General features: G+C 43.1%; 1 protein-coding gene across 2 annotated transcripts in view; it reads left to right on the forward strand.

The window, feature by feature from the left end:
• The window catches only part of PLEKHA8 (pleckstrin homology domain containing A8), a 44675-nt gene extending 29930 nt beyond the window's left edge, over positions 1 to 14745 (forward strand). The window contains exons 13-14 of one of the 2 annotated variants that reach the window (XM_069729939.1): positions 9791 to 9852; positions 13967 to 14745. In XM_069729939.1, coding sequence (XP_069586040.1) covers positions 9791 to 9852; positions 13967 to 14164 — 260 coding nt within the window. In that variant the 3' untranslated portion in view covers positions 14165 to 14745. The remainder of the gene's footprint in view (positions 1 to 9790; positions 9853 to 13966) is intronic. The other variant, XM_069729940.1, reaches the window with a different exon arrangement.
• The last annotated feature ends 12894 nt before the right edge of the window (positions 14746 to 27639 follow it).

Here is a 27639-nt window from a genome sequence, read left to right on the forward strand (position 1 = left end):
GATCCTGCAGTAAGATGTATCCTTTCAGCCCAAACCATAATGGTCTATGTGTGATGGACGCCATTGTATGGTTTCCTTAAAATGAGTGCCATTTTATAATGCCATTATGTCCTGTGGATGAAATGCCTGTGACATTTGCCCACGATGGCGCCGTCACCCCTAGACTGTCATGGTACCACTTTTATAAGGATGCTTTAATAGCCTATGGCTGATGGCTACCACTGCTGAACATCTGTTGTAGCCTCTTTTAATATATACGTCTGGAGATGTTTCCAGCATACAGTTAAGTGGGCGTCTGTAACGGGGTATTCTGGTTGCAGGAAGTAATTATCCACGATGAGCACTTTTAGATTGGTGGTACTCCTACCAATGGGACTCCACCAATCAGGAAAACTGGGTACTTTTATCCCCGTTAAAATGCCGCAGCATTGTGCATAATTGATAGCCAGTCCATGCATTACCTATGGGGATGCCGGATCGTTGCACTTAGCTTTTTCTTGCACCCTCATAGATTGAATCCATTCTAAGGCTGAGTTCATACCAAGCGTATAAAGAATCGTCAGTCTCATCCAGAAAACTCTACCGATTACTTTTTCACTAGTCCTCCTAATTAGCGATGAACGAAGAATGTGCTCGGATAAGGTGTTATCCAAGCATGCTCGAGTTCTAACCGAGTATGTCCGGCGTGTTTGAGTATGTTCGAGTCCCCGCAGCTGCATGTTTCGCGGCTGTTCGACAGCCTCATCACATGTATGGATTGCCTAACAAACAGGCTGCCACGAGACATGCAGCCGCAGGGACTCAAACATATTTTTCTAGCACGCTGGAGACGCTCGGTTAGCACACGAGCATGGTCGGATAACACTTTGTCCGAGCACGTTCGCCCATCACTAACCCTAATGCAGTCTGTCTTTTTGCAGCATTTATTGCAAGTCTAAATACAGTGTCATATACTATGGCTCTCTATTTAATGTGATTTTTGCACACGTAGACTTGAATAGGCAATTCTCATCCAACACAGAAGAAACTAATGCTTGCTGTGATTTTTTTTGTTTTGTTTATTTTAACCCCTTTACCCCCAAGGGTGGTTTGCACGTCAATGACCAGGCCAATTTTTACAATTCTGACCACTGTCCCTTTATGAGGTTATAACTCTGGAACGCTTCAACGGATCCTGGTGATTCTGACACTGTTTTCTCGTGACATATTGTACTTCATGATAGTGGTAAAATTTCTTTGATATTGCCTGCGTTTATTTGTGAAAAAAAACGGAAATTTGGCGAAATTTTTGAAAATTTTGCAATTTTCAAACTTTGAATTTTTATGCAATTAAATCACAGAGATATGTCACACAAAATACTTAATAAGTAACATTTCCCACATGTCTACTTTACATCAGCATAATTTTGGAACCAAAATTTTTTTTTGTTAGGGAGTTATAAGGGTTAAAAGTTGACCAGCAATTTCTCATTTTTACAACTCCATTTTTTTTTAGGGACCACATCTCATTTGAAGTCATTTTGAGGGGTCTATATGATAGAAAATACCCAAGTGTGACACCATTCTAAAAACTGCACCCCTCAAAGTGCTCAAAACCACATTCAAGAAGTTTATTAACCCTTCAGGTGTTTCATGGGAATTTTTGGAATGTTTAAATAAAAATGAACATTTAACTTTTTTTCACAAAAAATTTACTTCAGCTCCAATTTGTTTTATTTTACCAAGGGTAACAGGAGAAAATGGACCCCAAAAGTTACAATTTGTCCTAAGTACGCCGATACCCCATATGTGGGGGTAAACCACTGTTTGGGTGCATGACAGAGCTTGGAAGCGAAGGAGGGCAATTTGACTTTTCAATGCAAAATTCACAGGAATTGAGATGGGACACCATGTTGCGTTTGGAGAGCCACTGATGTGCCTAAACATTGAAACCCCCCACAAGTGACACAATTTTGGAAAGTAGACCCCCTAAGGAACTTATCTAGAGGTGTGGTGAGCACTTTGACCCACCAAGTGCTTCACAGAAGTTTATAATGCAGAACCGTAAAAATAAAAAATCATATTTTTTCACAAAAATTCTTTTCGCCCCCAATTTTTTATTTTCCGAAGGGTAAGGGAAGAAATTGGACCCCATAAGTTGTTGTCCAACTTGTCCTGAGTACGCTGATACCCCTTATGTGGCGGTACACCACTGTTTGGGCGCATGGGAGAGCTCGGAAGGGAAGGAGCGCCGTTTGACTTTTCAATGCAAAATTGACAGGAATTGAGATGGGACTCCATGTTGCTTTTGGAGAGCCACTGATGTGCCTAAACATTGAAACCCCCCACAAGTGACACCATTTTGGAAAGTAGACCCCCTAAGGGACTTATCTAGAGGTGTGGTGAGCACTTTGACCCACCAAGTGCTTCACACAAGTTTATAATGCAGAACCGTGAAAATAAAAAATCATATTTTTTCACAAAAATTATATTTTTGCCCCCAATTTTTTTTATTTTTCCAAGGGTAAGAGAAGAAATTGGACCTCAAAAGTTGTTGTACAATTTGTCCTGAGTACGCTGATACCCCATATGTGGGGGTAAACCACTGTTTGGGCACATGGTAGAGCTCGGAAGGGAAGGAGCACCGTTTGACTTTTCATGCCAAAATTGACAGGAATTGAGATGGGACGCCATGTTGCATTTGGAGAGCCACTGATGTGCCTAAACATTGAAACCCCCCACAAGTGACAACATTTTGGAAAGTAGACCCCCTAAGGAACTTATCTGGATGTGTGGTGAGCACTTTGACCCACCAAGGGCTTCACAGAAGTTTATAATGCAGAGCCATAAAAATAAAACAATTTTTTTCCCACAAAAATTATTTTTTAGCCCCCAGTTTTGTATTTTCCCTAGGGTAACAGGAGAAATTGGACCCCAAAAGTTGTTGTCCAATTTGTCCTGAGTACGCTGATACCCCATATGTGGGGGGGGGGGGAACCACCGTTTGGGCGCATGGGAGGGCTCGGAAGGGAAGGAGCGCCATTTGGAATGCAGACTTAGATGGAATGGTCTGCAGGCGTCACATTGCGTTTGCAGAGCCCCTAATGTACCTAAACAGTAGAAACCCCCCACAAGTGACACCATTTTGGAAAGTAGACCCCCTAAGGAACTCATCTAGATGTGTTGTGACAGCTTTGAATCCCCAAGTATTTCACTACAGTTTATAACGCAGAGCCGTGCAAATAAAAAATATTTTTGTCCACAAAAATTATATTTTAGCCCCCAGTTTTGTATTTTTCCAAGGGTAGCAGGAGAAATTGGACCCTAAATGTTGTTGTCCAATTTGTCCTGAGTACGCTGATACCCGATATGTGGGGGGGAACCACCGTTTGGGCGCATGGGAGGGCTCGGAAGGGAAGGAGCATCATTTGGAATGCAGACTTAGATGGATTGGTCTGCAGGCGTCACATTGCGTTTGCAGAGCCCCTAATGTACCTAAACAGTAGAAACCCCCCACAAGTGACCCCATATTGGAAACTAGACCCCCCCACAAACTTATCTAGATGTGTTGTGAGAACTTTGAACCCCCAAGTGTTTCACTACAGTTTATAACGCAGAGCCGTGAAAATAAAAAATCTTTTTGTTTTCCCACAAAAAATATTTTTTAGCCCCCAGTTTTGTATTTTCCCAAGGGTAACAGGAGAAATTGGACCCCAAAAGTTGTTGTCCTATTTGTCCTGAGTACGCTGATACCCCATCTGTTGGGGTAAACCCCTGTTTGAGCACACGGGAGAGCTCGGAAGGGAAGGAGCACTGTTTTACTTTTTCAACGCAGAATTGGCTGGAATTGAGATCGGACGCCATGTCGTGTTTGGAGAGCCCCTGATGTGCCTAAACAGTGGAAACCCCCCAATTATAACTGAAACCCTAATCCAAACACACCCCTAACCCTAATTCCAACGGTAACCCTAACCACACCTCTAACCCTGACACACCCCTAACCCTAATGCCAACCCTATTCCCAACTGTAAATGTAATCTAAACCCTAACTTTAGCCCCAACCCCAACCCTAGCCCCAACCCTAGCCCTAACCCTAGCCCTAACCCTAACCCTAGCCTTAATCCTAGCCCTAACCCTAGCCCTAACCCTAGCCCTAATGGGAAAATGGAAATAAATACATTTTTTTTATTTTTCCCTAACTAAGGGGGTGATGAAGGGGGGTTTGATTTACTTTTATAGCGAGTTTTTTAGCGGATTTTTATGATTGGCAGCCGTCACACACTGAAAGACGCTTTTTATTGCAAAAAATATTTTTTGCGTTACCACATTTTGAGAGCTATAATTTTTCCATATTTTGGTCCACAGAGTCATGTGAGGTCTTGTTTTTTGCGGGACGAGTTGACGTTTTTATTGGTATCGGGCACGTGACATTTTTTTGATCGCTTTTTATTTTGATTTTTGTGAGGAAGAATGACCAAAAACCAGCTATTCATGAATTTCTTTTGGGGGGAGGCGTTTATACCGTTCCGTGTTTGGTAAAATTGATAAAGCAGTTTTATTCTTCGGGTCAGTACGATTACATCGACACCTCATTTATATCATTTTTTTTATGTTTTGGCGCTTTTATACGATAAAAACTATTTTACAGAAAAAATAATTATTTTTGCATTGCTTTATTCTCAGGACTATAACTTTTTTATTTTTTCGCTGATGATGCTGTATGGCGGTTCATCAGCCTCCCACCAGACATTGATCCTGATGTACAGTACAGACAAAAAGTTTGGACACACATTCTCAGTTAAAGATTTTTCTGTATTTTCATGACTATGAAAATTGTACATTCACACTTAAGGCATCAAAACTATGAATATATTAATATGTGAAATGATATACTTAACCAAAAAGTGTGAAACAAATGAAAATATGTCTTATATTCTATGTTCTTCAAAGTAGCCACCGTTTGCTTTGATGACTGCTTTGCACACTCTTGATGAGCTCCAAAAGGTAGTCACCAGGAATGGTTTTCACTTCACACGTGTGCCCTGTCAGGTTTCATAAGTGGGATTTCTTGCCTTATAAATGGGGTTGGGACCATCAGTTGTGTTGTGCAGAAGTCTGGTGGATAACTTTGAAAGTGTCCCCAAGTGCAGTGGCAAAAACTATCAAGCGCTAGAAAGAAACTGGTTCACATGAGGACCGCCCCAGGAAAGGAAGACCAAGAGTCACCTCTGCTTCTGAGGATAAGTTTATCCGAGTCACCAGCCTCAGAAATCACAGGTTAATAGCAGCTCAGATTAGAGACCAGGTCTATGCCACACAGAGTTCTAGCAGCAGACATCTCTACAACAACTGTTAGGCCTCTTTTCCACTTGTGAGAAAAAAAACGGTACGATTTACGGACCGAAAAAACGGATGTAACGTATGCGAGTGTCATGCGATTTTTTTTTTTTTTTTTTTTTTTTATCGCAACATCCGTATGACATCCGTATTGCTGTCCGATTTTTACGCACGGGTCTCATTTGAAAAGCCGGTAATTCAGCGCAGTGTACAGTAAAATCACACTGACAGGTTAGAGTAGATATATACACATAGAATAGGTATATATATATATATATATATATATATACTAGATTGTGGCCCGATTTTAACGCATCGGGTATTCTAGAATATGCATGTCCCCGTAGTATATGGACAATGATGATTCCAGAATTTGCGGCAGACTGTGCCCGTCACTGATTGGTCGAGGCAACCTTTATGACATCATCGTCGCCATGGCAACCATTATGACATCTACGTCGATACTGTGCCCGTCGCTGAATCAGAAACGTCGGATGTCTACGTCCTTTATGACATCGTCGCTGTGCCGGTCGCTGATTGGTCGAGGCCTGGCGGCCTCGACCAATCAGAGACGCGGGATTTCTACGTCGATACTGTGCCCGTCGCTGATTAGTCGAGGCCTGGCGGCCTCGACCAATCAGAGACGCGGGATTTCCAGGACAGACAGACGGAAAAACCCTTAGACAATTTTATATATATATATATATATATATATATATATATATATATATATATATATATATATATATATATATATATATATATATATATATATATATATATATATAATATATATATATATATATATATATAACCATCTCATATCCCCTTGTTTTTGCATATTCCACACTACTAATGTTAGTAGTGTGTACGTGCAAAATTTGGGCGCTCTAGCTATTATATTAATATATTAATATATTTATATTATATTCGCGGACAAAATTTCTCGTGGGCTCCCGTGCAATTTTCTCCGCCAGAGTGGTAAAGCCAGTGACTGAGGGCAGATATTAATAGCCTGGAGAGGGTCCATGGTTATTGGCCCCCCCTGGCTAAAAACATCTGCCCCCAGCCACCACAGAAAAGGTACATCTGGAAGATGCGCCTATTCTGGCACTTGGCCACTCTCTTCCCATTCCCGTGTAGCGGTGGGATATGGGGCAATGAAGGGTTAATGTCACCTTGCTGGATGTCCTCATATGTACTCGAGCATGGGAAAATATTCAGAAAAGTTCCCAGGCTCGATTTCATATGAGGACATCCAGCAGAGGGTGCATCACCGCGAATGAAGGTAACTACAGGTCATTGACCTACTTTCCATTCATTCGCTGGGGTTTTACTGCCAGGAGCACAGCTGCATTAGCAGAGCTCCTGGGTGTAAAATTATTTAACCCCTTCAGATAGATTTAAAGCGTGGGACGTGACAGATCATCGCAAGGTATGGGATATTGTTGTTTTTTTATTTTTCCTTTGTTACAGAGTGAGGGTCTTCAGGTGGATTAAGAGTCTAATAAAATAATACAACAACCTGTGTCTTTATTTCATTAAAAGACTTTGTAATAATGTGTGTGTTTGTTTTTTAACCGCTACACGGGAATGGGAAGAGTGGCCAAGTGCTAGAATAGGCGCATCTTCCAGATGTGCCTTTTCTGGGGTGGCTGGGGGCAGATGTTTTTAGCCAGGGGGGCCAATAAACGTGGACCCTCTCTAGGCTATTAATATCTGCCCTCAGTCACTGGCTTTACCACTCTGGCGGAGAAAATAGCATGCGAGCCCACGCCAATTTTTTCCGCGATTTAACCCTTAAATATAATAGAGCGCCCAAATTTTGCACATACACACTACTAACATTAGTAGTGTGGAATATGCAAAAAAGAAAAGGTGATATGACATGGTTTACTGTATGTAAACCAGGTCTTATATCGTGTCGGGTTTGTGGAGGAGATAGCAAAAGCCGGCAATTGAATTACCGGCTTTGAAGCTATCTAGCGCTGCATTAAATATAGATATATATATAGGTGTCTCCATGATTTTTTTTATATATATATATATATATATATATATATATATATATATATATATATATATATATATATATATATATATATATATATATATATATATATATACACACCTATTCTATGTGTATATATCTACTCTAATCTAACCTGTCAGTGTGATTTTACTGTACTCTGCGCTGAGCTGCCGGCTTTTCAAAGGACACAGGTGCGTAAAAATCGGACAGCACTTGCATGGTGCGAGTGCTGTGCGTTTTTTTTTCTCGCACCCATTGACTTGCATTGGCGAGTCTCGTCCGAGAATCGCAGCAATACGCAGCCTGCTGCAATTTTTTTCTCAGTCCGATTTCGGCTGAGAAAAAAATCGCAAATGGAATGTCACCTATTGAATAACATTGGTCCGAGTGCAATCCGATTTTTTTTTTATCGGATTGCACTCATCCGTTTTCCTCACAAGTGGAAAAGATGCCTTAAGAGGAGACTTTGTGCAGCAGGCCTTCATGGTAAAATAGCTGCTAGGAAACCACTGCTAAGGACAGGCAACAAGCAAAAGAGACTTGTTTGGGCTAAAGAACACAAGGAATGGACATTAGGGTACCGTCACACTATAACATTTCGATCGCTACGACGGTACGATTCGTGACGTTCCAGCGATATCGTTACGATATCGCTGTGTCTGACACGCAGCAGCGATCAGGGATCCTGCTGAGAATCGTACGTCGTAGCAGATCGTATGGAACTTTCTTTCATCGCTGGATCTCCCGCTGTCATCGCTAGATCGGTGTGTGTGACACCGATCTAGCGATCTAGCGATGCGATCCAGCGATGCGTTCGCTTGTAACCAGGGTAAACATCGGGTAACTAAGCGCAGGACCGCGCTTAGTTACCCGATGTTTACCCTGGTTACAAGCGTTAAACTAAAAAAAAAACAAACAGCACATACTTACATTCTGGTGTCCGTCAGGTCCCTTGCCGTCTGCTTCCCGCACTGTGACTGCCGGCCGTGAAGTGAAAGCAGAGCACAGCGGCTGTGCTTTCACTTTCACTTTACGGCCGGCAGTCACTGAGTGCGAGAAGCAGACTGCAAGGGACCTGACGGACACCAGAATGTAAGTATGTGCTGTTTTTTTTTTTTTTTAGTTTAACGCTTGTAACCAGGGTAAACATTGGGTAACTAAGCGCGGTCCTGCGCTTAGTTACCCGATGTTTACCCTGGTTACCCAGGGACCTCGGCATCGTTGGTTGCTGGAGAGCTGTCTGTGTGACAGCTCCCCAGCGACCACACTACGATTTACCTACGATCACGGCCAGGTCTTATCGCTGGTCGTGATCGTAGGTAAATCGTATAGTGTGACGGTACCCTTAGACCAGTGGAAATCTGTGCCTTTGTCTGATGAGTCCAAATTTGAGATCTTTGGTTCCAACCACCGTGTCTTTGTGTGACGCAGAACAGGTGAACGGATGGACTCTACATGCCTGGTTCCCACTGTGAAGCATGGAGGAGGTGTGATGGTGTGGGGGTGCTTTGCTGGTGACACTGTTGGGGATTTATTCAAAATTTAAGGCATACTGAACCAGCATGGCTACCACAGCATCTTGCAGCGGCATGCTATTCCATCCGGTTTGCGTTTAGTTGGACCATCATTTATTTTTCAACAGGACAATGACCCCAAACACACCTCCAGGCTGTGTAAGGGCTATTTGACCAAGAAGGAGAGTGATGGGGTGCTACGCCAGATGACCTGGCCTCCACAGTCACCAGACCTGAACCCAATCGAGATGGTTTGGGGTGAGCTGGACCGCAGAGTGAAGACAAAAGGGCCAACAAGTGCTAAGCATCTCTGGGAACTCCTTCAAGATTGTTGGAAGACTATTCCCAGTGACTACCTCTTGAAGCTCATCAAGAGAATGCCAAGAGTGTGCAAAGCCGTCATCAAAGCAAAAGGTGGCTACTTTGAAGAACCTAGACTATAAGACATAATTTCAGTTGTTTCACACTTTTTTGTTAAGTATATAATTCCACATGTGTTAATTCATAGTTTTGATGCCTTCAGTGTAAATTTACAATTTTCATAGTCATGAAAATAAAGAAAAATCTTTAAATGAGAAGGTGTGTCCAAACTTTTGGTCTGTACTGTATGAAGGAACGTTTCTGTTGCACTACAGGAGCTTTTGTATGCTGCTTTATTTTGGTCTGTCTCCTGATGAGAGTACACTGAGCTTTCTACCAAGGGCAGTACACAAAATTTCAGCGACAAGTCCAAACAGGATGACATCTGTGATCTTAGCAAAATCTAGTTTGGTGACATTCCTACACGTCACCATTCACCTCCACCATTATCTACATTCTGCCTCCTTTTGCTTTCTGTCTTTTGTAGTTTTTAGCAAACTGCTGGCATCTTGTCCTGCATCTGGGGAAATGGTAATATTATGTAACTGTATATCTCTGTTGTTTTTAGGTAATGCATACGGTAAAACACTACGTCAGTATCATGGCTGGGTGGTTAGAGGGGTATTTGCGGTAAGTGTGTTATCTGTATAATCTGTTAATAATATGTAGTAGTATAGATTATCTACTAGTTATTCGTTGTGATCTAGGATTTCTCATGCCCCAGGTTTTGAACACAAACAGCCTAGTTCAAGAGGGGATATACGTCTTCAGCCTATAGATGGCGGCATTGATCTAGGGTTTTTTGTTTGTTTTAATTATTCCTGTAAAACTGGTGATTCAGTAACCTCGTAGTGATCAGGCCAAATTTTTGAAATCTGATCAGTGTCACTTTATGTGGTAATAACTCTGGAACGCTTCAACAGATCCCAGTGATTCGGTTAGTGGTTTTTCAAGACATACTGTACTTGATTTGGTATTAGTGGTAAATTTTGGTTGATGTGATTTGTGTATTTGTAAATTTGTATGCCCTTAAATCAGATAGTTATACCTCACATTTGAAAGGATTTTGAGGGCCCTTTATGCAAGAAAATACCCATAAGTGACACCATTCTAAAAACTGCACCCATCAATGTGCTGAAAACCACATTCAAGAAGTTTAACCTTTCAGATACATCACGAGAATTAATGGAATATGGAAGGAAAAAAATAATAATTTTTTTTTTACAAAAGTGTTGCTTTAGGCCAAAATTTTTTACTTTCACAAGGATAACAGGAGAAAAAGGCCCCCTAAATTTGTTGTGAAATTTCTCCTGAGTAGGTCGGTACCCCATATGTGGGGGAAAACTACTGTTTGGGCGAACAGCAGGGCTTGGAAGGGAAGTAGCATAGTTTGACTTTTTAAATGCAAAAATGGCCAGAATCGATAGCGGACGCCATGCGTTTGGAGAGTTACTAATGTGCCTAAACAGTGGAAAACCCCACAAGTGACCCCATTTTGGAAACTACACCCCTTATGGATTTTAACCAGAAGGTAATACACAGAATTTGATAACATTAGGCCCCCATATTGAACATATCGTCATTAGTGTTGAGCGCAAATGCTTGCTGCTCGAGTGGTCATCGGAGTACTCCAGTATACACCAAGTATTATAGGTACTCAAGCAACCCCGATGCAAACTCAAGTAGTGTCATATCGTCATTTTCTTTTTCTTTTTTTTTTTAACTTTTGAAAAAACCCTAACCCCCAACGCTAATCCTAATGGCAAATAATGAAAGAAATAATAATTATAAAATAAAAAAAAATGTAATCTCGGTAAGCGAATGACACAGGGGAGGATGACATACTAATTAATGGCTCTTAATCACTGTGATTGGGTCTACCACGATGATCAAAATGAACCTATAGGAAAAATCTCTGTTGTTGCCAGGTGCCAGCTGGCAGATCTCAGCAGGTGCCATGCACATGCGACTGCCTTTTTTTTTTTTTTTTTCAGTAAGGGAAAGTGGAGGACCCAGGAGATGGCGGAGGCATTGGGGTGGCTTGGGGACCTCCTCTCCCTCTCCTCTGACATGGATATCAGCTCGGCCCCATTGAGAAAAAAACAAAACCACATCATATGTCCAACATATAAAAATCATTTCTACGGGGAATTTATTATAAAGGATATTAAAAAATTACAACATTTAGACCCCACGTATCACTAACAAATGGAAGCCAAAATAGTTTGATATTGAAATGGAACATTTTTTACAGCATGTATGAAAGCAAAAAATCTGACATGGATATCATGTCTGAAGAGAGAGAAATGTTTTTAAGGCCATGTTCACACAGTGCGTTTTTTACTGCGGAACCGCAGCGTTTTTGCCGCTGCGGTTCCGCAGCTGTTTTCCATGCAGGGTACAGTACAATGTACCCTATGGAAAACAGGAACCGCTGTGCACATGATCCTGAATTTAAAAAAAAAAGCCGCGCTGAATAGCTGCGGGAAAAAAGAAGGAGCATGTTACTTCTTTTTTCGGAGCCGCAGCGGTTCTGCACCCATAGACCTCCATTGTGAGGTCAAACCCGCAGTAAAACCCGCAGATCAAAAATATATCTGCGGGTTTTATTGCGGTTTGTGGTGCCGAACCGCTGCAGCAGGAAGTGCGGGGAAGCGGGCGGAAGTGCGTGGGCGGAGTGTGGCTGCCCCGATCCCACCCCCCATGCTCCGATGCCCTAATCTCCCCCCCTTATACTTACCCGGCCTCCCGGTGTCCGTCCGGCCGTCTTCTCCCTGGGCGCCGCCATCTTGCAAAATGGCGGGCGCATGCGCAGTGCGCCCGCCGAATCTGCCGGCCGGCCGATTCGTTCCAAAGTGCATTTTGATCACTGAGATAGTTTATATCTCAGTGATCAAAATAAAAAAATAGTAAATGACACCCCCCCCCTTTTGTCACCCCCATAGGTAGGGACAATAAAAAAATTAAGATTTTTTTTTTTTTTTCCCACTAAGGTTAGAATAGGGGTAGGGTTAGGGGTAGGGTTAAGGTACCGTCACACTTAGCGACGCTGCAGCGATACCGACAACGATCCGGATCGCTGCAGCGTCGCTGGAGAGCTGTCACACAGACCGCTCTCCAGCGACCAACGATGCCGGTAACCAGGGTAAACATCGGGTAACTAAGCGCAGGGCCGCGCTTAGTAACCCGATGTTTACCCTGGTTACCATCCTAAAAGTAAAAAAAAACAAACACTACATACTTACCTACAGCCGTCTGTCCTCCAGCGCTGTGCTCTGCACTCCTCCTGTACTGTCTGTGTGAGAACAGCGGCCGGAAAGGAGAGCGGTGAAGTTTGCCCCATAGATTAACATTAGCGACGCATTGCCACACGTAGCAACCGTCGTGCGACGGTTGCGCCGTGTTGTGGCGGACCGCCGGGAGCAAAAAAACTTTAAATGTAACGTTTTTTGTTGCCGACGGACCGCTTTTTCCGACCGCGCATGCGCGGCTGGAACTCCGCCCCCACCTCCCCGCACCTCACAATGGGGCAGCGGATGCGCCAGAGAAATGCATCCGCTGCACCCGTTGTGCGGCACATTAAACGCTAGCGTCGGAATCTCGGCTCGACGCATTGCGACGGGCAGATTCCGACGCTAGTGTGAAAGTAGCCTAATACATATATTTTTTTTCTTCATTTATTTCACACATTGCGCCCCACATTACCTTTGGGAATCATTTCAGCATTCACATACATTTTTATATTGCTGATTTTCCTTGTAGCTTGGGATTCCGTATTGACCCCAGTTTCAGGGCAAATTCAGTCTCCAGCTTGAACTGCAGAGCTGATCTGGGCTTGATAGGACCCAGCAGCGCCTGCTCCTTATCTGCACTCGACGATCACATGGTTGCTGGGTATAGAGGAGAAAACGAGGTTAGCGCTTCTTATACTGTACAGCATTTGTTCAGCGCCAGTATACAGTGATCAGGAAGGCAGAGATGGTGCTAAACCAGCTATGCCTTCTCCATGGGGAGTCTGGCTGTGTCTGCTATTTGAGGACTGCTCATGTAATACTTCTATATTTCAGTGCTGCATTGACAGGAAGCCTGGTCTTACTACATGTAAATGGAGGGGCCTTTAGTTAGGTCTGGCTACCATGCAAACACCAGAACCCGGTGCTCGAGTGACATTAGGGTGACAGAGTGGCCTCTTTCCCTCTCTTACCGCTCAGATGCAGTGGCCAGCATTGATGGCATCTAAGTGGTGAAACACATAGGATTGAAGATGGCTCTGATCCCAGCCATTAGACCAGGATATTGGCTGCACCATACAAGCGACAAATGCCCTTTAAAGGGGTTGTCTGAAGTCTGGAAGTTATCCCTTATTTATGGGAATAACTTACTGATCGCTGTGACCCCCACTGATCCTGAGTTCGGGGTCATTAATGGGACAGCTGGAGATGGATGTTCAGCTTGTCTTCAGCACTGCCATTAAGAATGAATGGAGTGGAGGTGCACATGATTGATCGCCCTTCTTTCACACATGGCTCCTAAGAGCCCCAGTTCCCAGGATCAGTGGGGGTCCCACCAGTCTCACCCCCAGCGATCGGAAAGCTACTCCCTATCCAAAGGATAACGTCTAAACTTGAGAATACCCCTAAGTAAAACTAGTAAACTGTAAATTTGTTTTCAACGTTTGTTTGTTATGTAAATGAGGAATAAGCTTCTAATTCTTAAGTAGTAATGTCTTGCACAATTCTTACAGCTGGCCCTAAGAGCAGCCCCAACGTATGAGGGATTCGTGGCTGCGCTGGCCGTTCAGGAAGGAGATCAGAAGGATGAATTGTTCACTGACGCCATGATGAGGGATCTTAACATTTATCTGCCAGCTATGGAGAAACAGCTAAATATTTTGGACACTTTGTATGATGAGCATGGTCTAGAGTCAGATGAAGTTGTATGACCAGTCACATCCAGTCCAGGGATATGACCTGCTCCCCAGCACTAGATGGGAGGTGAATGGATGGTGTCCTGGTCGACCATATATCCACATGGACAGAAGTTGCCTCCAGAACTCACTCTTCTATAATTCACAACCAGGTTTTGTATCTATGAATCGTTTCTTGTCGGAGGTGCCTGAGATGCCACCACCGTTCACCATTGTGCTTCAGGATCTGTTCCTTGTTAGCTTGAAAGCTTTTTATTTATGGACTTGATTCTAATTAACAAGGTGCAACTTTTTCTAATGACGTTTTTAAGTACATAAAAATGTTTGTGTATCAGATCACACGTTGACTTGTCACTATAGACTATTGGATCACGGTGCAAATTGTGGCTCGTCTTAAAGAGACTTCTCCAACAATTCTCTGCAGCCTGCAAGTTTTACTTTGGCTTGCCTACCTCTTATGGAAACTTGCCTCAACATGGTCATCTGTAATCACAACTCTCAGGACATTCCGGCTTTGTCGGCTATAGCATGGGCTGTAGCTCTTTGCTTTTATAAAGGGTATTTAATGAATGGGAATATAGAATTTTGTAATTGTCGCCATGCCTATTGATATTTTGTGCTTCTTTTCTTGTATCTTTTTCAGTCTTGTTATAGTCATTTAAATGTGTTGTCTCAACATTGCAAACACTTTTATACATTGAAGCCAACTTGGCGGATCTGACTACATCAGTGTTTCCCAAACTGCCATCCTCAGGGCCCCCAACAGATCAATTTTTCAGGATTTCCTTAGTATTGCACAGGTGTGTTGGGGGCTGTCAGGACTGGAGTCTGGAAACATTGGACTATATGAACCTGGGTTGAAAAGCTGCTACTATCCATGTTCCAGCAGAAAAATATGTAACACATGGTGATCTTTCTGGCTTAATAGCAAAGTGTTCTGAGCAGGGAACCTTCATAGTTGAAATCAGTATGCCCTGATGGGTATATGGGTCGGGGTTATTATAAGGGATGGTCTGACGTCGCTCAATTTCACATTCTAATGAGCAGCTCATGTGCACCATACCGGCCGATCCTGCTCTGGTCCCAGCAGGTATGTATGTAAGATTGGAATGTCAACCTGTATGCGGAATGCCAAGGCTTATTTGCTAGGAAAGAAAAATCAGGCTTCATACAATGCCCATCATCTAAGTGCCTTAGGTTATTCTGCGTATATATGATTAATCTTCCTTATTTTTGCCTCTTCTCAAACAACTCCTTCAGGCTATTCAGCTGGCACACGATGCCTGGGAGAGGCTGTAACTCCAGTTTAGCAGGGTGTTGTATACTTATACTGGTAGGCCAATATCGGGTTACTGTAGAGGGATTGTACGTGTGCTGCTGAGAGGACCGTGAAGGCCTCAGCCAGACGATGAACCACTTCTCAGTTGTAGGAAGGAGTCCGGGTACCAGCTGTTGAGCAAAACCAAGTGGAAAACTATGACCTATAGGAAACTATGTACGGTATGTCTACTCTAGGAGGCCTAGAGACAAGCTGATAATATTAACACCAGGGGAACAGATGCTAAATCAGTTGAAATAACTTAAGATGAAATTCACACCCGTCACTGTTTTTTCACAAAGACCAAAGATCAGTGATGGCTTTTGTTGTTTTTATAGTTCTCATTACGACGCCTATTAGACAGAATATCTCCAAATAAATAATACTTCTATTATTTCTATCTGCTGTATCAGACCCTGGCGATTCTGCAGACACTAGAATGTGTAAATCTCTGGCAAAAATGCGAGGAGCAACAACGGTTTAGAGAAAATTGTGTCTGTATCATCGACATACGCCGGTTGTCCTATTCCAGAATTGTTCTGTATCAGTACAGTATAAAATATGATGCTTATAGAGAGTAAACTGTCCATACAGATCTATATACTGTACCCAGATCAGCTTGTTCAGGCTCTCGAGGGATTTTATGTCCTGGCAAAAAAAAAAAAAACATGTAAAATATATGTAATTACGCTAGAGGTCTATGGAAAACACCATAAGATAACTTTTGTGCTATATTATAAATTTACACATTGGTATGGAGCTGTGTCTATCATCTGTCCGTTCATCCATTCACATTGGGTATAAAAAGTCTACACACCCCTGTTTAAAAAAAACAAAAAAAACAACACGCCTATCAAGAAGAATAATTTCAGAACTTTTTCTATCTTAAATATCACCCATAATCTGCACAAATCTATTGAGAAACAAATAGTTGTGATGGGTAAAATAAAAATAATGTGGATGCAGAATTGTGAACATCCTCTTATAATTTACGATGTTCTTGTGTTCAGAATTGGCTAAAAACAAGTAAACTCGCGTGAAATAGTACCGTGTTTCCCCGATTGTAAGACACCCCCGAAAGTAAGACGTAGTGGGGGTTTTAGCGGGGTCGGCTAATGTAAGACGTACCCCGAAAGTAAGACGTAGTAAATACCGTAGTGCTGAGTAGTGTCGGGGTCGGCCGGTAACTCTCCTTCAGGCCCTGCGATCCATATTTAAGTGTAAAATAAAGAATTAAAATAAAAAATATCGCTATACTTACCCTCTGACGCGCCCTGGTACTAACCGGGAATCTTCCTTCCTTCGAATTAGCGCTTCCAGGACCTGCGGTGACGTCGCGGTGACGTCGCGGTGACGTCGCGGCTTCTGATTGGTCGTGCGAGCGGTCACATGGGCGGTCGCACGACTAATCACAAGCCGCGACGTCACCACGACGTCACCGCAGGTCCTGGAAGCGCTGATTCGAAGGAAGGAAGGTTCCCGGTTAGTACCAGGGCGCGTCAGAGGGTAAGTATAGCGATATTTTTTATTTTAATCCTTTATTTTACACTTAAATATGGATCGCAGGGCCTGAAGGAGAGTTTCCTCTCCTTCAGATCCTGGGAACCATCCAGGGATACCTTCCGATACTTGTGTCCCATTGACTTGTATTGGTATCGGTATCGGCGATATCCGATATTTTTCGGGTATCGGCCGATACTATCCGATACCGATACTTTCAAGTATCGGACGATATCGCTCAACACTAGTACGGTAGTAAACTGTACGTTGGAAAAAAAAACGCAGCGTTTTTTTTTCCAATGTAAGACATACCCCGAAAGTAAGACGTAGTGGGACTTTTGAGTGGTAAAAGAATGTAAGACACTGTCTTACTTTCGGGGAAACACGGTAGTCAGTACACTGCTGCCATCATTTACTGTGATTTTGAGCTACCCCATATAAAGTTTAGCTGCTCTAGGAGGATTTTCCTGCCATTTTCTTAGTTGCATTTTACAGCAAAATCCAGGAGCAACTTAGAATACAGCAAAGGGATCTCATTTTGAAAGTTATCAGAAGGGTACAAAAACATTCATTTCCAAGGCATTTGCTATACCATGGAACGCGGTGAAGACTGTCATCAAGAAGTGGCTTAAATTTGGCACAACAGTGAAGTTAGCTAGAACTGGGCGTCCCTCAAAAATTGATGAAAAGATAGGAAACAAATTGGTCTGTGAGGCTGCCAAGAGGACTACAGCAACATTAAAGGAGCTGCAGGAATTTCTGGCAAGTAGTAGTTGTGTATTGCATGTGACAATAATCTCCGGTGTTCTTCATATATTTGGCCTTTGGAATAGGATGGAAAGATATGTTATGCCAAAACCTGCATTGTCTATCAAAAAGTATGTGGGAAAGATTTGTTATGGTCTGTCGAGACAAAAGTTGAACTTTTTGGTCATGATTTAAAAAGGGACAGGTAACATACTGTAGCCTTGTAACCTAGGTTATCTGACCCTGTTGGGTGCACTTATGTAGTGTTGGGCAGCCTAATCTTATAGTATGGATGTCACAAATAGGCTGTAACCAGAAACTATAAGTGATTGGTGGGATATATAAGCCTTATTCGTGAGCATTTAAATACTAAGCAAGCACCCTCTCCATGGACTGGTAGGTTCAGGAGTGGTTGTTTCCTTAGTATTTTGCACCAGTGTTGCCTCTGCCTTGATCATGAAGACTTATTGCATCTTGTAAATGCTTTAGTATTGTGACCTGTGTTGGTAAATATGGCTTCCTTTTTTCTGCTATATTTTTTCCAAAAGGTATGTTTGATGCAAACACAACATCAACCACGTCATCAGCTAAAGAACACCATACCCACAGTGAATCATGGTGGAGGCTGCATTATGCTTTTGGGCTGTTTTTTTGCTAGCTGGAACCTAAGGCTGTAGTCAAGGTGGATGGAATTATGAACAGTTCCAAATATCAGTCAATTTTGCATAAAAATCTTCATGCCTCTGCTAAAAAGCTGAAGATAAAGAGGAATTTCACCTTTCAGCACAACAACGACCCTAAGCATATCTCCAAATCAACAAAATAATGTTTTGCCAGAAGGTCAAAGTTTTGAAACGGCCCAGACCTGAATCCATTGGACAATCTGTGAGTGACCTGAAGAGGGCACTTTACAAAAGAAAATGCCATCGCAATATGACAGATTTGGATCGCTACTACAGGGAAGAGTGGGGAAAGACTGGCAATTCTAGATGTGCCATGATGATAGACACCTACCCTTAGAGACTGAATGCTGTTATAAATTCAAAAGGTACTTCAACAAAGTATTACTGTAAGGGTGTGCATATTTATGCAACCACAGTATTTTAGTTATTTTTCTTTTTCAGCCTGAAAAGATTTCACGATGGTAGGCATGCCTGTGTATAACAGTCTATTTTCTGGATGTTCAACCATTCCCCTTCTCGTTCTACTGGAGTTGATCTGTATCATTGATATAATTACGATACACCCATCCGAATGAGACTTGACACTGCAATTACTATATTCGTCTTTGTCCTTCTCCATCGCCCCAATTCATCATCACGGTTTCTCTACTTTTCTGAAATAGTTTGCTCTTCTTTAGTGACTTTATTATTTGCACCTTATTCTCTAAGTTTTGTGCAACTTTTCAAGTTATTTTTTTTCTTTTATTTTTTTCTTGACAACTTTGCTTATCCAGATGTTTTCGACAGACTCATACAGACTCATGAAATTTGACTTTTTTGGGCATAGATCAGTTTGGTCCCTGCCCTGAGTACGTTTTCATGCGAAGTTCACAATCTGGTGCATTTTTAAATGTACATGTGACTTTTTGCACTAAAAAGCCCCCAAAACAACAAATACAAAAATAAAGAGCGCTTTGTATTTTGTGCCAAATTAATGAACCCGATGTGCCATTTTGAAGAATTTGGCGCACAACATGTCAGGGAATATAAGACAAAAAAAAAAGAAAAGCGACTTTAATAAATGGCAAATGCTGAATTTATTTAGTCCAGCAGAGGGCGCATACATTCTGAGTAAGATAGCAAGAGGGGAGGTTAGAAAAACATTAGTGAGTTTAATCCCTAATCTTCCCCTGTGGTAAAGGATTTGTAAGTAAGTACTAAAAATAGTGTGTAGGAAATTTAATAAAGTATACCAGTTGTGTTATAACTCCAGATAAGTCAAGATTTATGTACGGATCTAACTACAATCCAACACCGGCCAAGTGTAGTCTGTAATCCTGGTGATCACAACATGGCCTATGCTTCAAAATTCTGTGTAGAAACGTGCCCAATATCTGATTTATCCTACATGGTGTACTGCAGTCATATGAGCAGGGACAGTTTTAGACAAAGTGGGGTTCTGGGCAAAATATTCATTGTTTCTTTCCACACTGAATTCATTGCATCAGTCTGAGGGCCACATTTTCATCTCCATACATATCCTGTTGTCAGCAGCACATCTCCACAGCTCTCTATGTACATTGTCTATTGACAGCTACTAATCCGAGGAGTGGACGTGGTCACACCAGGGCTCATGGGCACTGTGGTCCCAGCCACTGCGGGGATTTCCTGCCAAACACGGCAATCCCCACATGTTTTGTAGCTGTCTACTAGCCATGAAACATGAGGTGGCATGGACTAGAACATTCCACTCGTACCCGGAAAACTCGAGCAACTACCACTTGCGCTCATTGACTAGTTACAAGTGCCGTGTGGCTCTGGCAGTAATTTTCTTCAGTCAGGGACTGGAATACATTTCTGGAGTAAGTTATAACTTTTCATGAATTTGACAGGATGGTTTAGCCACACCCTGTCCCGCCATATTGGAGTAACTAGCCAATGCTGTTGTGAAATCTCCATGCTTGGGCTTTCAATAGAAGAAGCAGCAGAGTTCTGGCAGGATGAGAGTATTTAGTATGGAAGTATTGCTCATGTTCTCAACCAATCCTGTCTCCTTCCTATTCACTACTATAGGTGCTTGGAACGGCCTCCGAGCAATCAGTGCAACCAGCAGCGATCCTTACTTATGACAGCTGGCTGACCGACCGATCGCTGCTGCTTCTGAACTGGCCATGAAAAAGATTGCAGGGGTTTCCCAATAAAACCCCAGGGGTTGGTAGGTGGCTGCACAGGTTGATTGATACAGTGCCTTGCGAATGTATTCGGCTCCCTGCAACTTTTCAGGCTTTTCCCACATATCATGTTTCAAACATGAAGATACTAAATGTAAATTTTTGCAAAGAATCAACAAGTGGAACACAATTGTGAAGTTGAACGAAATTTATTGGTTATTTTAAATTTTTGTGGAAAATCAAAAACTGAAAAGTGGGGCGTGCAATATTATTCGGCCCCTTTACTTTCAGTGCAGCAAACTCACTCCAGAAGTTCATTGTGGATCTCTGAATGATCCAATGTTGTCCTAAATGCCTAATGATGATAAATATAATCCACTCAAGTCTCCGTATAAATGCACCTGCTCTGTGATAGTCTCAGGGTTCTGTTTAAAGCACATGAAGACCAAGGAACACAACAGGCAGGTCCGTGATACTGTTGAGAAGTTTAAAGCCGGATTTGGATACAAAATTATTTCCAAATCTTTAAACATCCCAAGGAGCACTGTGAAAGTGATCATATTGAAATGGAAGGAGTATCATACCACTGCAAATCTACCAAGACCCGGCCGTCCTGTGCTCCTTGGTCTTCATGATGCTCTCTGTGTTTCAAACGGAACCCTGAGACTATCACAGATCAGGTGCATTTATACGGAGACTTGATTACACGCAGGTGGATTATATTTATCATCATTAGGCACTTAAATGAGTAAACCTCCCACCACAGTTGTCTAGGCATCAAAATGAGTCTCTTGTCAAAGTCACTCAGATCATCACATCTTCCCCCAATTTTTGGCTCCTAATTAGTGTTGAGCGATACCTTCCGATATCCAGAAGTATCGGATTGGATCGGCAGATATCCAAAAAATATCAGATATCGCCGATACGCGATACCAATGCAAGTCAATGGGACACAAATATTGGAATGTAAATAAGCCCTTTCTGTCCTTCTACATCCTGTTCCGGAGGGGGGAAGAGTGTGGGCGTTGCGTGGGCGGACACTGTGCTTGTCTGTGTGTGCGGGCGAGGTCTGTGCTGGCCTGCCAGGGATCTGTACGGGCCTCTCGGGGTCGGTGCGTGCCTGCCGGGGGTCTGTGTGAGCCTGCCGGGCTCTGTGCGGCATGCGGGGCTCTGTGGGTGTGTGTCCAAGCTCTGTGCGGTGTGCCGGGGCTCTGTGCGGCGTGTGGGGCTCTGTGTGTGCCGGGGCTCTGTGTGGCGTGCCGGGGTTCTGTGTGTGCCTGGGCTCTGTGTGTATGTGCCGGGGCGGTGTGCGGGGCTCTGTGCTTGTGTGCCGATGCTATGTGCGGTGTGCTGGGGCTCTGTGCGGCGTGCGGGGCTCTGTGCGTGTGTGCCGAGGCTCTGTGGCATGCCGGGGCTCTGTGCGTGTGTGCCGGTGGTCTGTGTGGCGTACCGGGGCTCTGTGCGGTGCGGCGTGCGGGGCTCTGTGCGGTGTGTCGGGGTTCTGTGCATCGTGCGGGGCTCTGTGCAGTGTGCCGCGGCTCTGTGCGACGTGCGGGGCTCTGTGTGGCTTGCCATGGCTCTGTGCAGCGTGCCGGGGCTATGCGGCGTTCCAGGGCTCTGTGCGGCTTGCCGGGGCTCTGTGCGGTGTGTCGGGGTTCTGTGCGGCGTGCGGGGCTCTGTGCAGTGTGCCGCGGCTCTGTGCGACGTGCGGGGCTCTGTGTGGCTTGCCATGGCTCTGTGCAGCGTGCCGGGGCTATGCGGCGTTCCGGGGCTCTGTGCGTGTGTGCCGAGGCTCTGTGGCATGCCGGGGCTCTGTGCGTGTGTGTGCCGGTGGTCTGTGTGGCGTACCGGGGCTCTGTGCGGTGCGGCGTGCGGGGCTCTGTGCGGTGTGTCGGGGTTCTGTGCGGCGTGCGGGGCTCTGTGCAGTGTGCCGCGGCTCTGTGCGACGTGCGGGGCTCTGTGTGGCTTGCCATGGCTCTGTGCAGCGTGCCGGGGCTCTGCGGCGTTCCAGGGCTCTGTGCGGCTTGCCGGGGCTCTGTGCGGCGGGACGGGGCTCTGTGCCTGTGTACAGGCATCGGACGATGCCTACTACAGTGACAGTGATTGACACATTAGCCAATGATGGGACAGTAGTAGTCCCATCATCCGGCTAATGTGTCGAATGAAAAAAAAAAAAAAAACATATACTACTACTGTCCCATACTTGTCGAACACAGCCGAACACCATTAGAGTCAATGGGAGTAGAAATTACCGAATAAATTCAGAGCTGATCATCAAACATACATTCGGCACGAATAGGGTACCAATATTGCACGAATATGGCAAATTCAGATTCGGCGACTGAATCCGAACAAATTCACTCAACTCTAGTTAGGTCTATGACATCACATGATTAAACACTGACTAGCTGAATCCTTCTAAGCTCTATGTAATAACAGGAGGTCAATTGTCCCTGAGGCTACTTTCACACTAGCGTCGGTACGGGGCCATCAGCATGTGTCGGCCCGACGCAAACTTCGAAAAAAATGAACAACGGGGGCAGCGGATGCAGTTTTACAACGCATCCGCTGCCCCATTGTAAGGTCAGGGGAGGAGGGGGCGGAGTTCCGGACGGGCATGCGTGGTCGGAAATGGCAGACACGATGCACAAAAAAAGTGACACGCAATGTTTTTTTGTGCCGATGGTCCGCCAAAGCACGATGCACTGCAAAAGTCCCTGGCCAGGTGGAGGAGGGAACAGTTGGGTCAGGATTCCAAGAAGGGAATGATAAATGCAGGGACAAGTGACTTCCTGTTTCTACATAGAGCAGAGAAAAAAAGAAGAATTAGCTGGGTAGAAAGACAAAATGAGCAATTGTAAGTACACAGTGCTATATAATGTGATGACTGCAATATATTAAGAGGATAAAAACTTTGATGGGAGGAGGAGTGCTTCTTTGTTATTTTTCCTCACCATCCAGCAATAATGGAGTTAATGTCTTGTTGCAGTGCACATTGAAAGTATGGGAGCATCAGAAATGTCTAATTAGTTTAATGTAAGAGTGCTTTCCTCTAACATCATTTAGACGGGCTGTTTTTCTCTGCATATTGGCTGCTGATCACTCTCCGCATCCCAGGAACTGCAGATATAATGACAATGCAGCAAACTTGCTCTCGCTTTGGCCTCCAGCCAGATGTCAATACATAAATGAAAAGACAAGAATTATTCCTTGGAGGATGGATCCGTAACCAACTGCTGTTTATATATCATCCACATAATGTCAGTGGGGTAGAAGCGCTGCCCATTATTTTTTTACTATTGAATGCAGAATTAGCAATCTGTTTGTAGCTTGTGCATCAGTATTTTGTTACAGATCTTCTATTTTTCTAATTTATCATTAAGCTTTGTGTTTCAGTGAATTATCTTGCATCACCAGTAGTAGTGCCATAAACCTGCCAAAGAGCAGATAAGTCAGCACAACATAACTCCGTGTCATTAGCATAATTGAATGGATCTATGGGAACGGCACAATCACTTTATATAATGAGTCTAGAGAAGTGCTGTCACTGCTTTAATTTCTCATAGAAGTATTGAGCAGCATTAGAAACATAGTCAGCTGACACCAAGAGTTAATTTACGGGACCGGAGCCATTGGGATCATAATGTAGCTCTCATACGGTATTACTAGGACTGCTGTAATTTTATGGTGGAACAACATCTCGTCATTGGCCCCAAAGTGATGCTAAAATGCTGTGCGTCAAGTCAAAGCATGACACCAAAGTTATCCAACACCTCTATTCCCCATAGGAAAAAGTAAATGCATCTTAAAGTTATAAAGAATATTACACCATCTTTTGCAACTGTGGCCCATATTTAGTTAGTAGTCTATGCCAAGATGGGTAAAAATGGAAACTTTTCTCAACACTTTTGAAAATTTACCAGAAAGGTGGGCATGAAAAAGAAGTAGAAAATAAGGTTCAGTAGTGGATTCTTCTTGTCCGAAAAGAGAACTAAATTTATTAAGGGGCATGCCCATTTTAGTAAATGTAGTGCAAGTGACCAAATATCTGTCATTTTAATAATTATTTCATAAATCAATAGTACACATGAAAATGAGAAACTGTGATATATGTTATCAGAGAGATTGGCTTTTTTCTCCTCCGGGACTGATCATTACAGATGAGTGAACCTTTCAAGGTTCGGTGTAGCAAACGTTCCAATGTTTGCCATACATGTTCGGCGAACGGTTTGGCGAACATACCTGAACCTCATTGAATTCAATGGGAGGTTAAACCAAACCCATAGACAACACCTTTAACCCCTTTCTGACTTCCAACATACTATCCCGTCCATGTTGGCTGGGCCCGTATGACCATGGACGGGATAGTACGTTGAAGCCAATCGGCCGCGCACATGTGTGGTGTGCAGCTGATCAGGGCTGTGTGTCAGCTGATTCTCACAGCTAACACCTGGCACTAAGTGCCAGGAGCAATCACGGACCACTCCTGCTACTTTAACCCTCGGAACACTGCTATCAAACAAGATCGCAGCATGTCGGTGGCATAGAGAAGCATCGCGCAGGGAGGGGGCTCCCTGTGTGCTTCCCTCAGACCCTCAGAACAACGCGATGTGATCGTGTTGTTCTGAGGTTCTCCCTGCCTGCAGACCCCTGGATCCAAGATGGCCACGGGGTCCTGCAGGGAGGTGGCTTATTAGTGCCTGCTGAGAGCAGGACCTGAGAAGCCTCCTTCACTGCTTGTCAGATCGCTGATCTGACACAGTGCTGTGCAAAGTGTCAGATCAGCGATCTGACTTCATACAGTGATGTCCCATCCTGGGACAATGTAAAAAAAAATATACTGTGTAAAAATATATATTTTTAAATTCCCGAATAAAGAAAAAATAAATATTGTTCCAATAAATACATTTCATGTAAATTAAAAAAAAACAATAAAAGTACACATATTTAGTATTGCCGCGTCCGTAACAACCCGACCTATAAAGCTGTCCCCTAGTTAATCCCTTCAATGAACACTGTAAAAAATAAAATACAAAAGGGGCAAAAAACAATGCTTTATCATCATACCACCGAACAAAAAGTGGAATAACACGCAATCAAAAAGACGGATGTAAATAAATATGGTACCGCTGAAAACGTCATCTTGTCCTGCAAAAACATGCCGCCATACAGCATCATCAGCAAAAAAAGTAAAAAGTTATAGCCCTCAGAATAAAGTAATGCAAAAACAATTATTTTTTATATAAAATAGTTTTTATTGTATAAAAACGCCAAAACATAAAAAAAATCTAAATGAGGTATCGCTGTAATCGTACTGACCCAAAGAATAAAACTGCCTTATCAATTTTACCAAACATAGAACGGTATAAATGCCCCACCCAAAAGAAATTTATTAATTGCTGGTTTTTGTTCATTCTGCCTCCCAAAAATCGTAATAAAAAGTGATCAAAAAATGTCATGTGCCCGAAAATGGTACCAATAAAAATATCAACTCGTCCCACAAAAAACAAGACTCACATGACTCTGTGGGCCAAAATATGGAAAAATTATAGCTCTCAAAATGTGGTGATGCAAAAACTTTTTTGCAATAAAAAGCGTCTTTTAGCGTGTGACAGCACAAACATAAAAACCCGTGTAACAGCACAAACATAAAAACCCGCTATAAATAGTAAATCAAACCCCCCTTTATTACCCTCTGAGTTAGGGAAAAATAATAAAATAAAAAATGCATTTATTTCCATTTTCCCATTAGGGTTAAGGCTAAAGTTAGGGTTATAGTTGGGGCTAAAGTTAGGGTTTGGGTTAGGGTTAGGGGTGTGATTATGGTTAAGGTTGCAATGAGGGTTAGGGGTGTGTTGGAGTTAGGGGTGTGGTTAGGGTTGTGACTAGGGTTAAGGTTATGGTTGGGTTTAGGGTTAGGGGTATGTTGGGGTTTAGGCGCATCAGGGGCTATCCAAACGTGACATGGCGTCCAATCTAAATTCCAGCCAATTCTACATTGAAAAAGTCAAACGATGGTCCTTCCCTTCCGAGCTCTGCTGTGCGCCCTAACAGTGGTTTACCCCCACATATGGGGTATCGGCATATTCAGGACAAATTGGACAACAACTTTTGCAGTCCAATTTCTCCAGTTACCCTTGTGAAAATAAAAATTTGGGGGCTAAAAAATAATTTTTGTGGAACAAAAAAAGATTTTTTTATTTTCACGGCTCTGCGTTATAAATTTTAGTGAAATACTTGGAAAAAAAACTGCAAAAAGGCAGAGATGCTTACCTGCCTAGGCCTCCAAACAAATGCACTATCAGCGCTGTTCACACAATGGAGATGCACAGCATCCAGGTTAACAGCCTAGTAGTGACACCCTTCTATTAGATCAGGCGGTCTGCCCAGCGCTATCCAAATGCACCCCATGTAAACAGAGACCACAGTTTACAAGACAAAATGGGCCCAACTGCACCCCGAAAAAATGTGCAAAAACATATTAAAAAAAGTAAAACGGCGCTCCTTCCCTTCTGAGCTCTGCCATGCGCCCAAACAGTGGTTTACCCCCACATATAGGGTATCAGCGCACTCAGGACAAATTGCACGACAACTTTTGGGGTCCAATTTCTCCTGTTCTTTTTTTTTTTAAAACATTCCAAAAATTCCTGTGAAGCACCTGAAGGGTTAATAAACTTCTTGAATGTGGTTCTGAGCACCTGGTGGGGTGCAGTTTTTAGAATGGTGTCACTTTTGGGTATTTTCTATTACACAGACCCCTCAAAGTGACTTCAAATGTGATGTGGTCCCTAAAAATAAAATGGTGTAAAAATGAGAAATCGCTGGTCAACTTTTAAGCCTTATAACTCCCTAGCAAAAAAAAAAAATTTTGTTGCAAAATTGTGCTGATGTAAAGTTGACATGTGGGAAATGTTACTTATTAAGTATTTTCTGTGACATATCTCTGTGATTTAAGGGCATGAACATTCAAAGTTGGAAAATTGCAAAATTTTTGCCAAATTTCCATTTTTTTCACAAATAAACGCAAGTCATATCAAAGAAATTTTAGTACTATCATGAAGTACAATATGTCACGAGAAAGCAATGTCAGAA

This window comes from Ranitomeya imitator, chromosome 6, assembly GCF_032444005.1.
Source record: "Ranitomeya imitator isolate aRanImi1 chromosome 6, aRanImi1.pri, whole genome shotgun sequence".
NCBI lineage: Eukaryota > Metazoa > Chordata > Amphibia > Anura > Dendrobatidae > Ranitomeya > Ranitomeya imitator.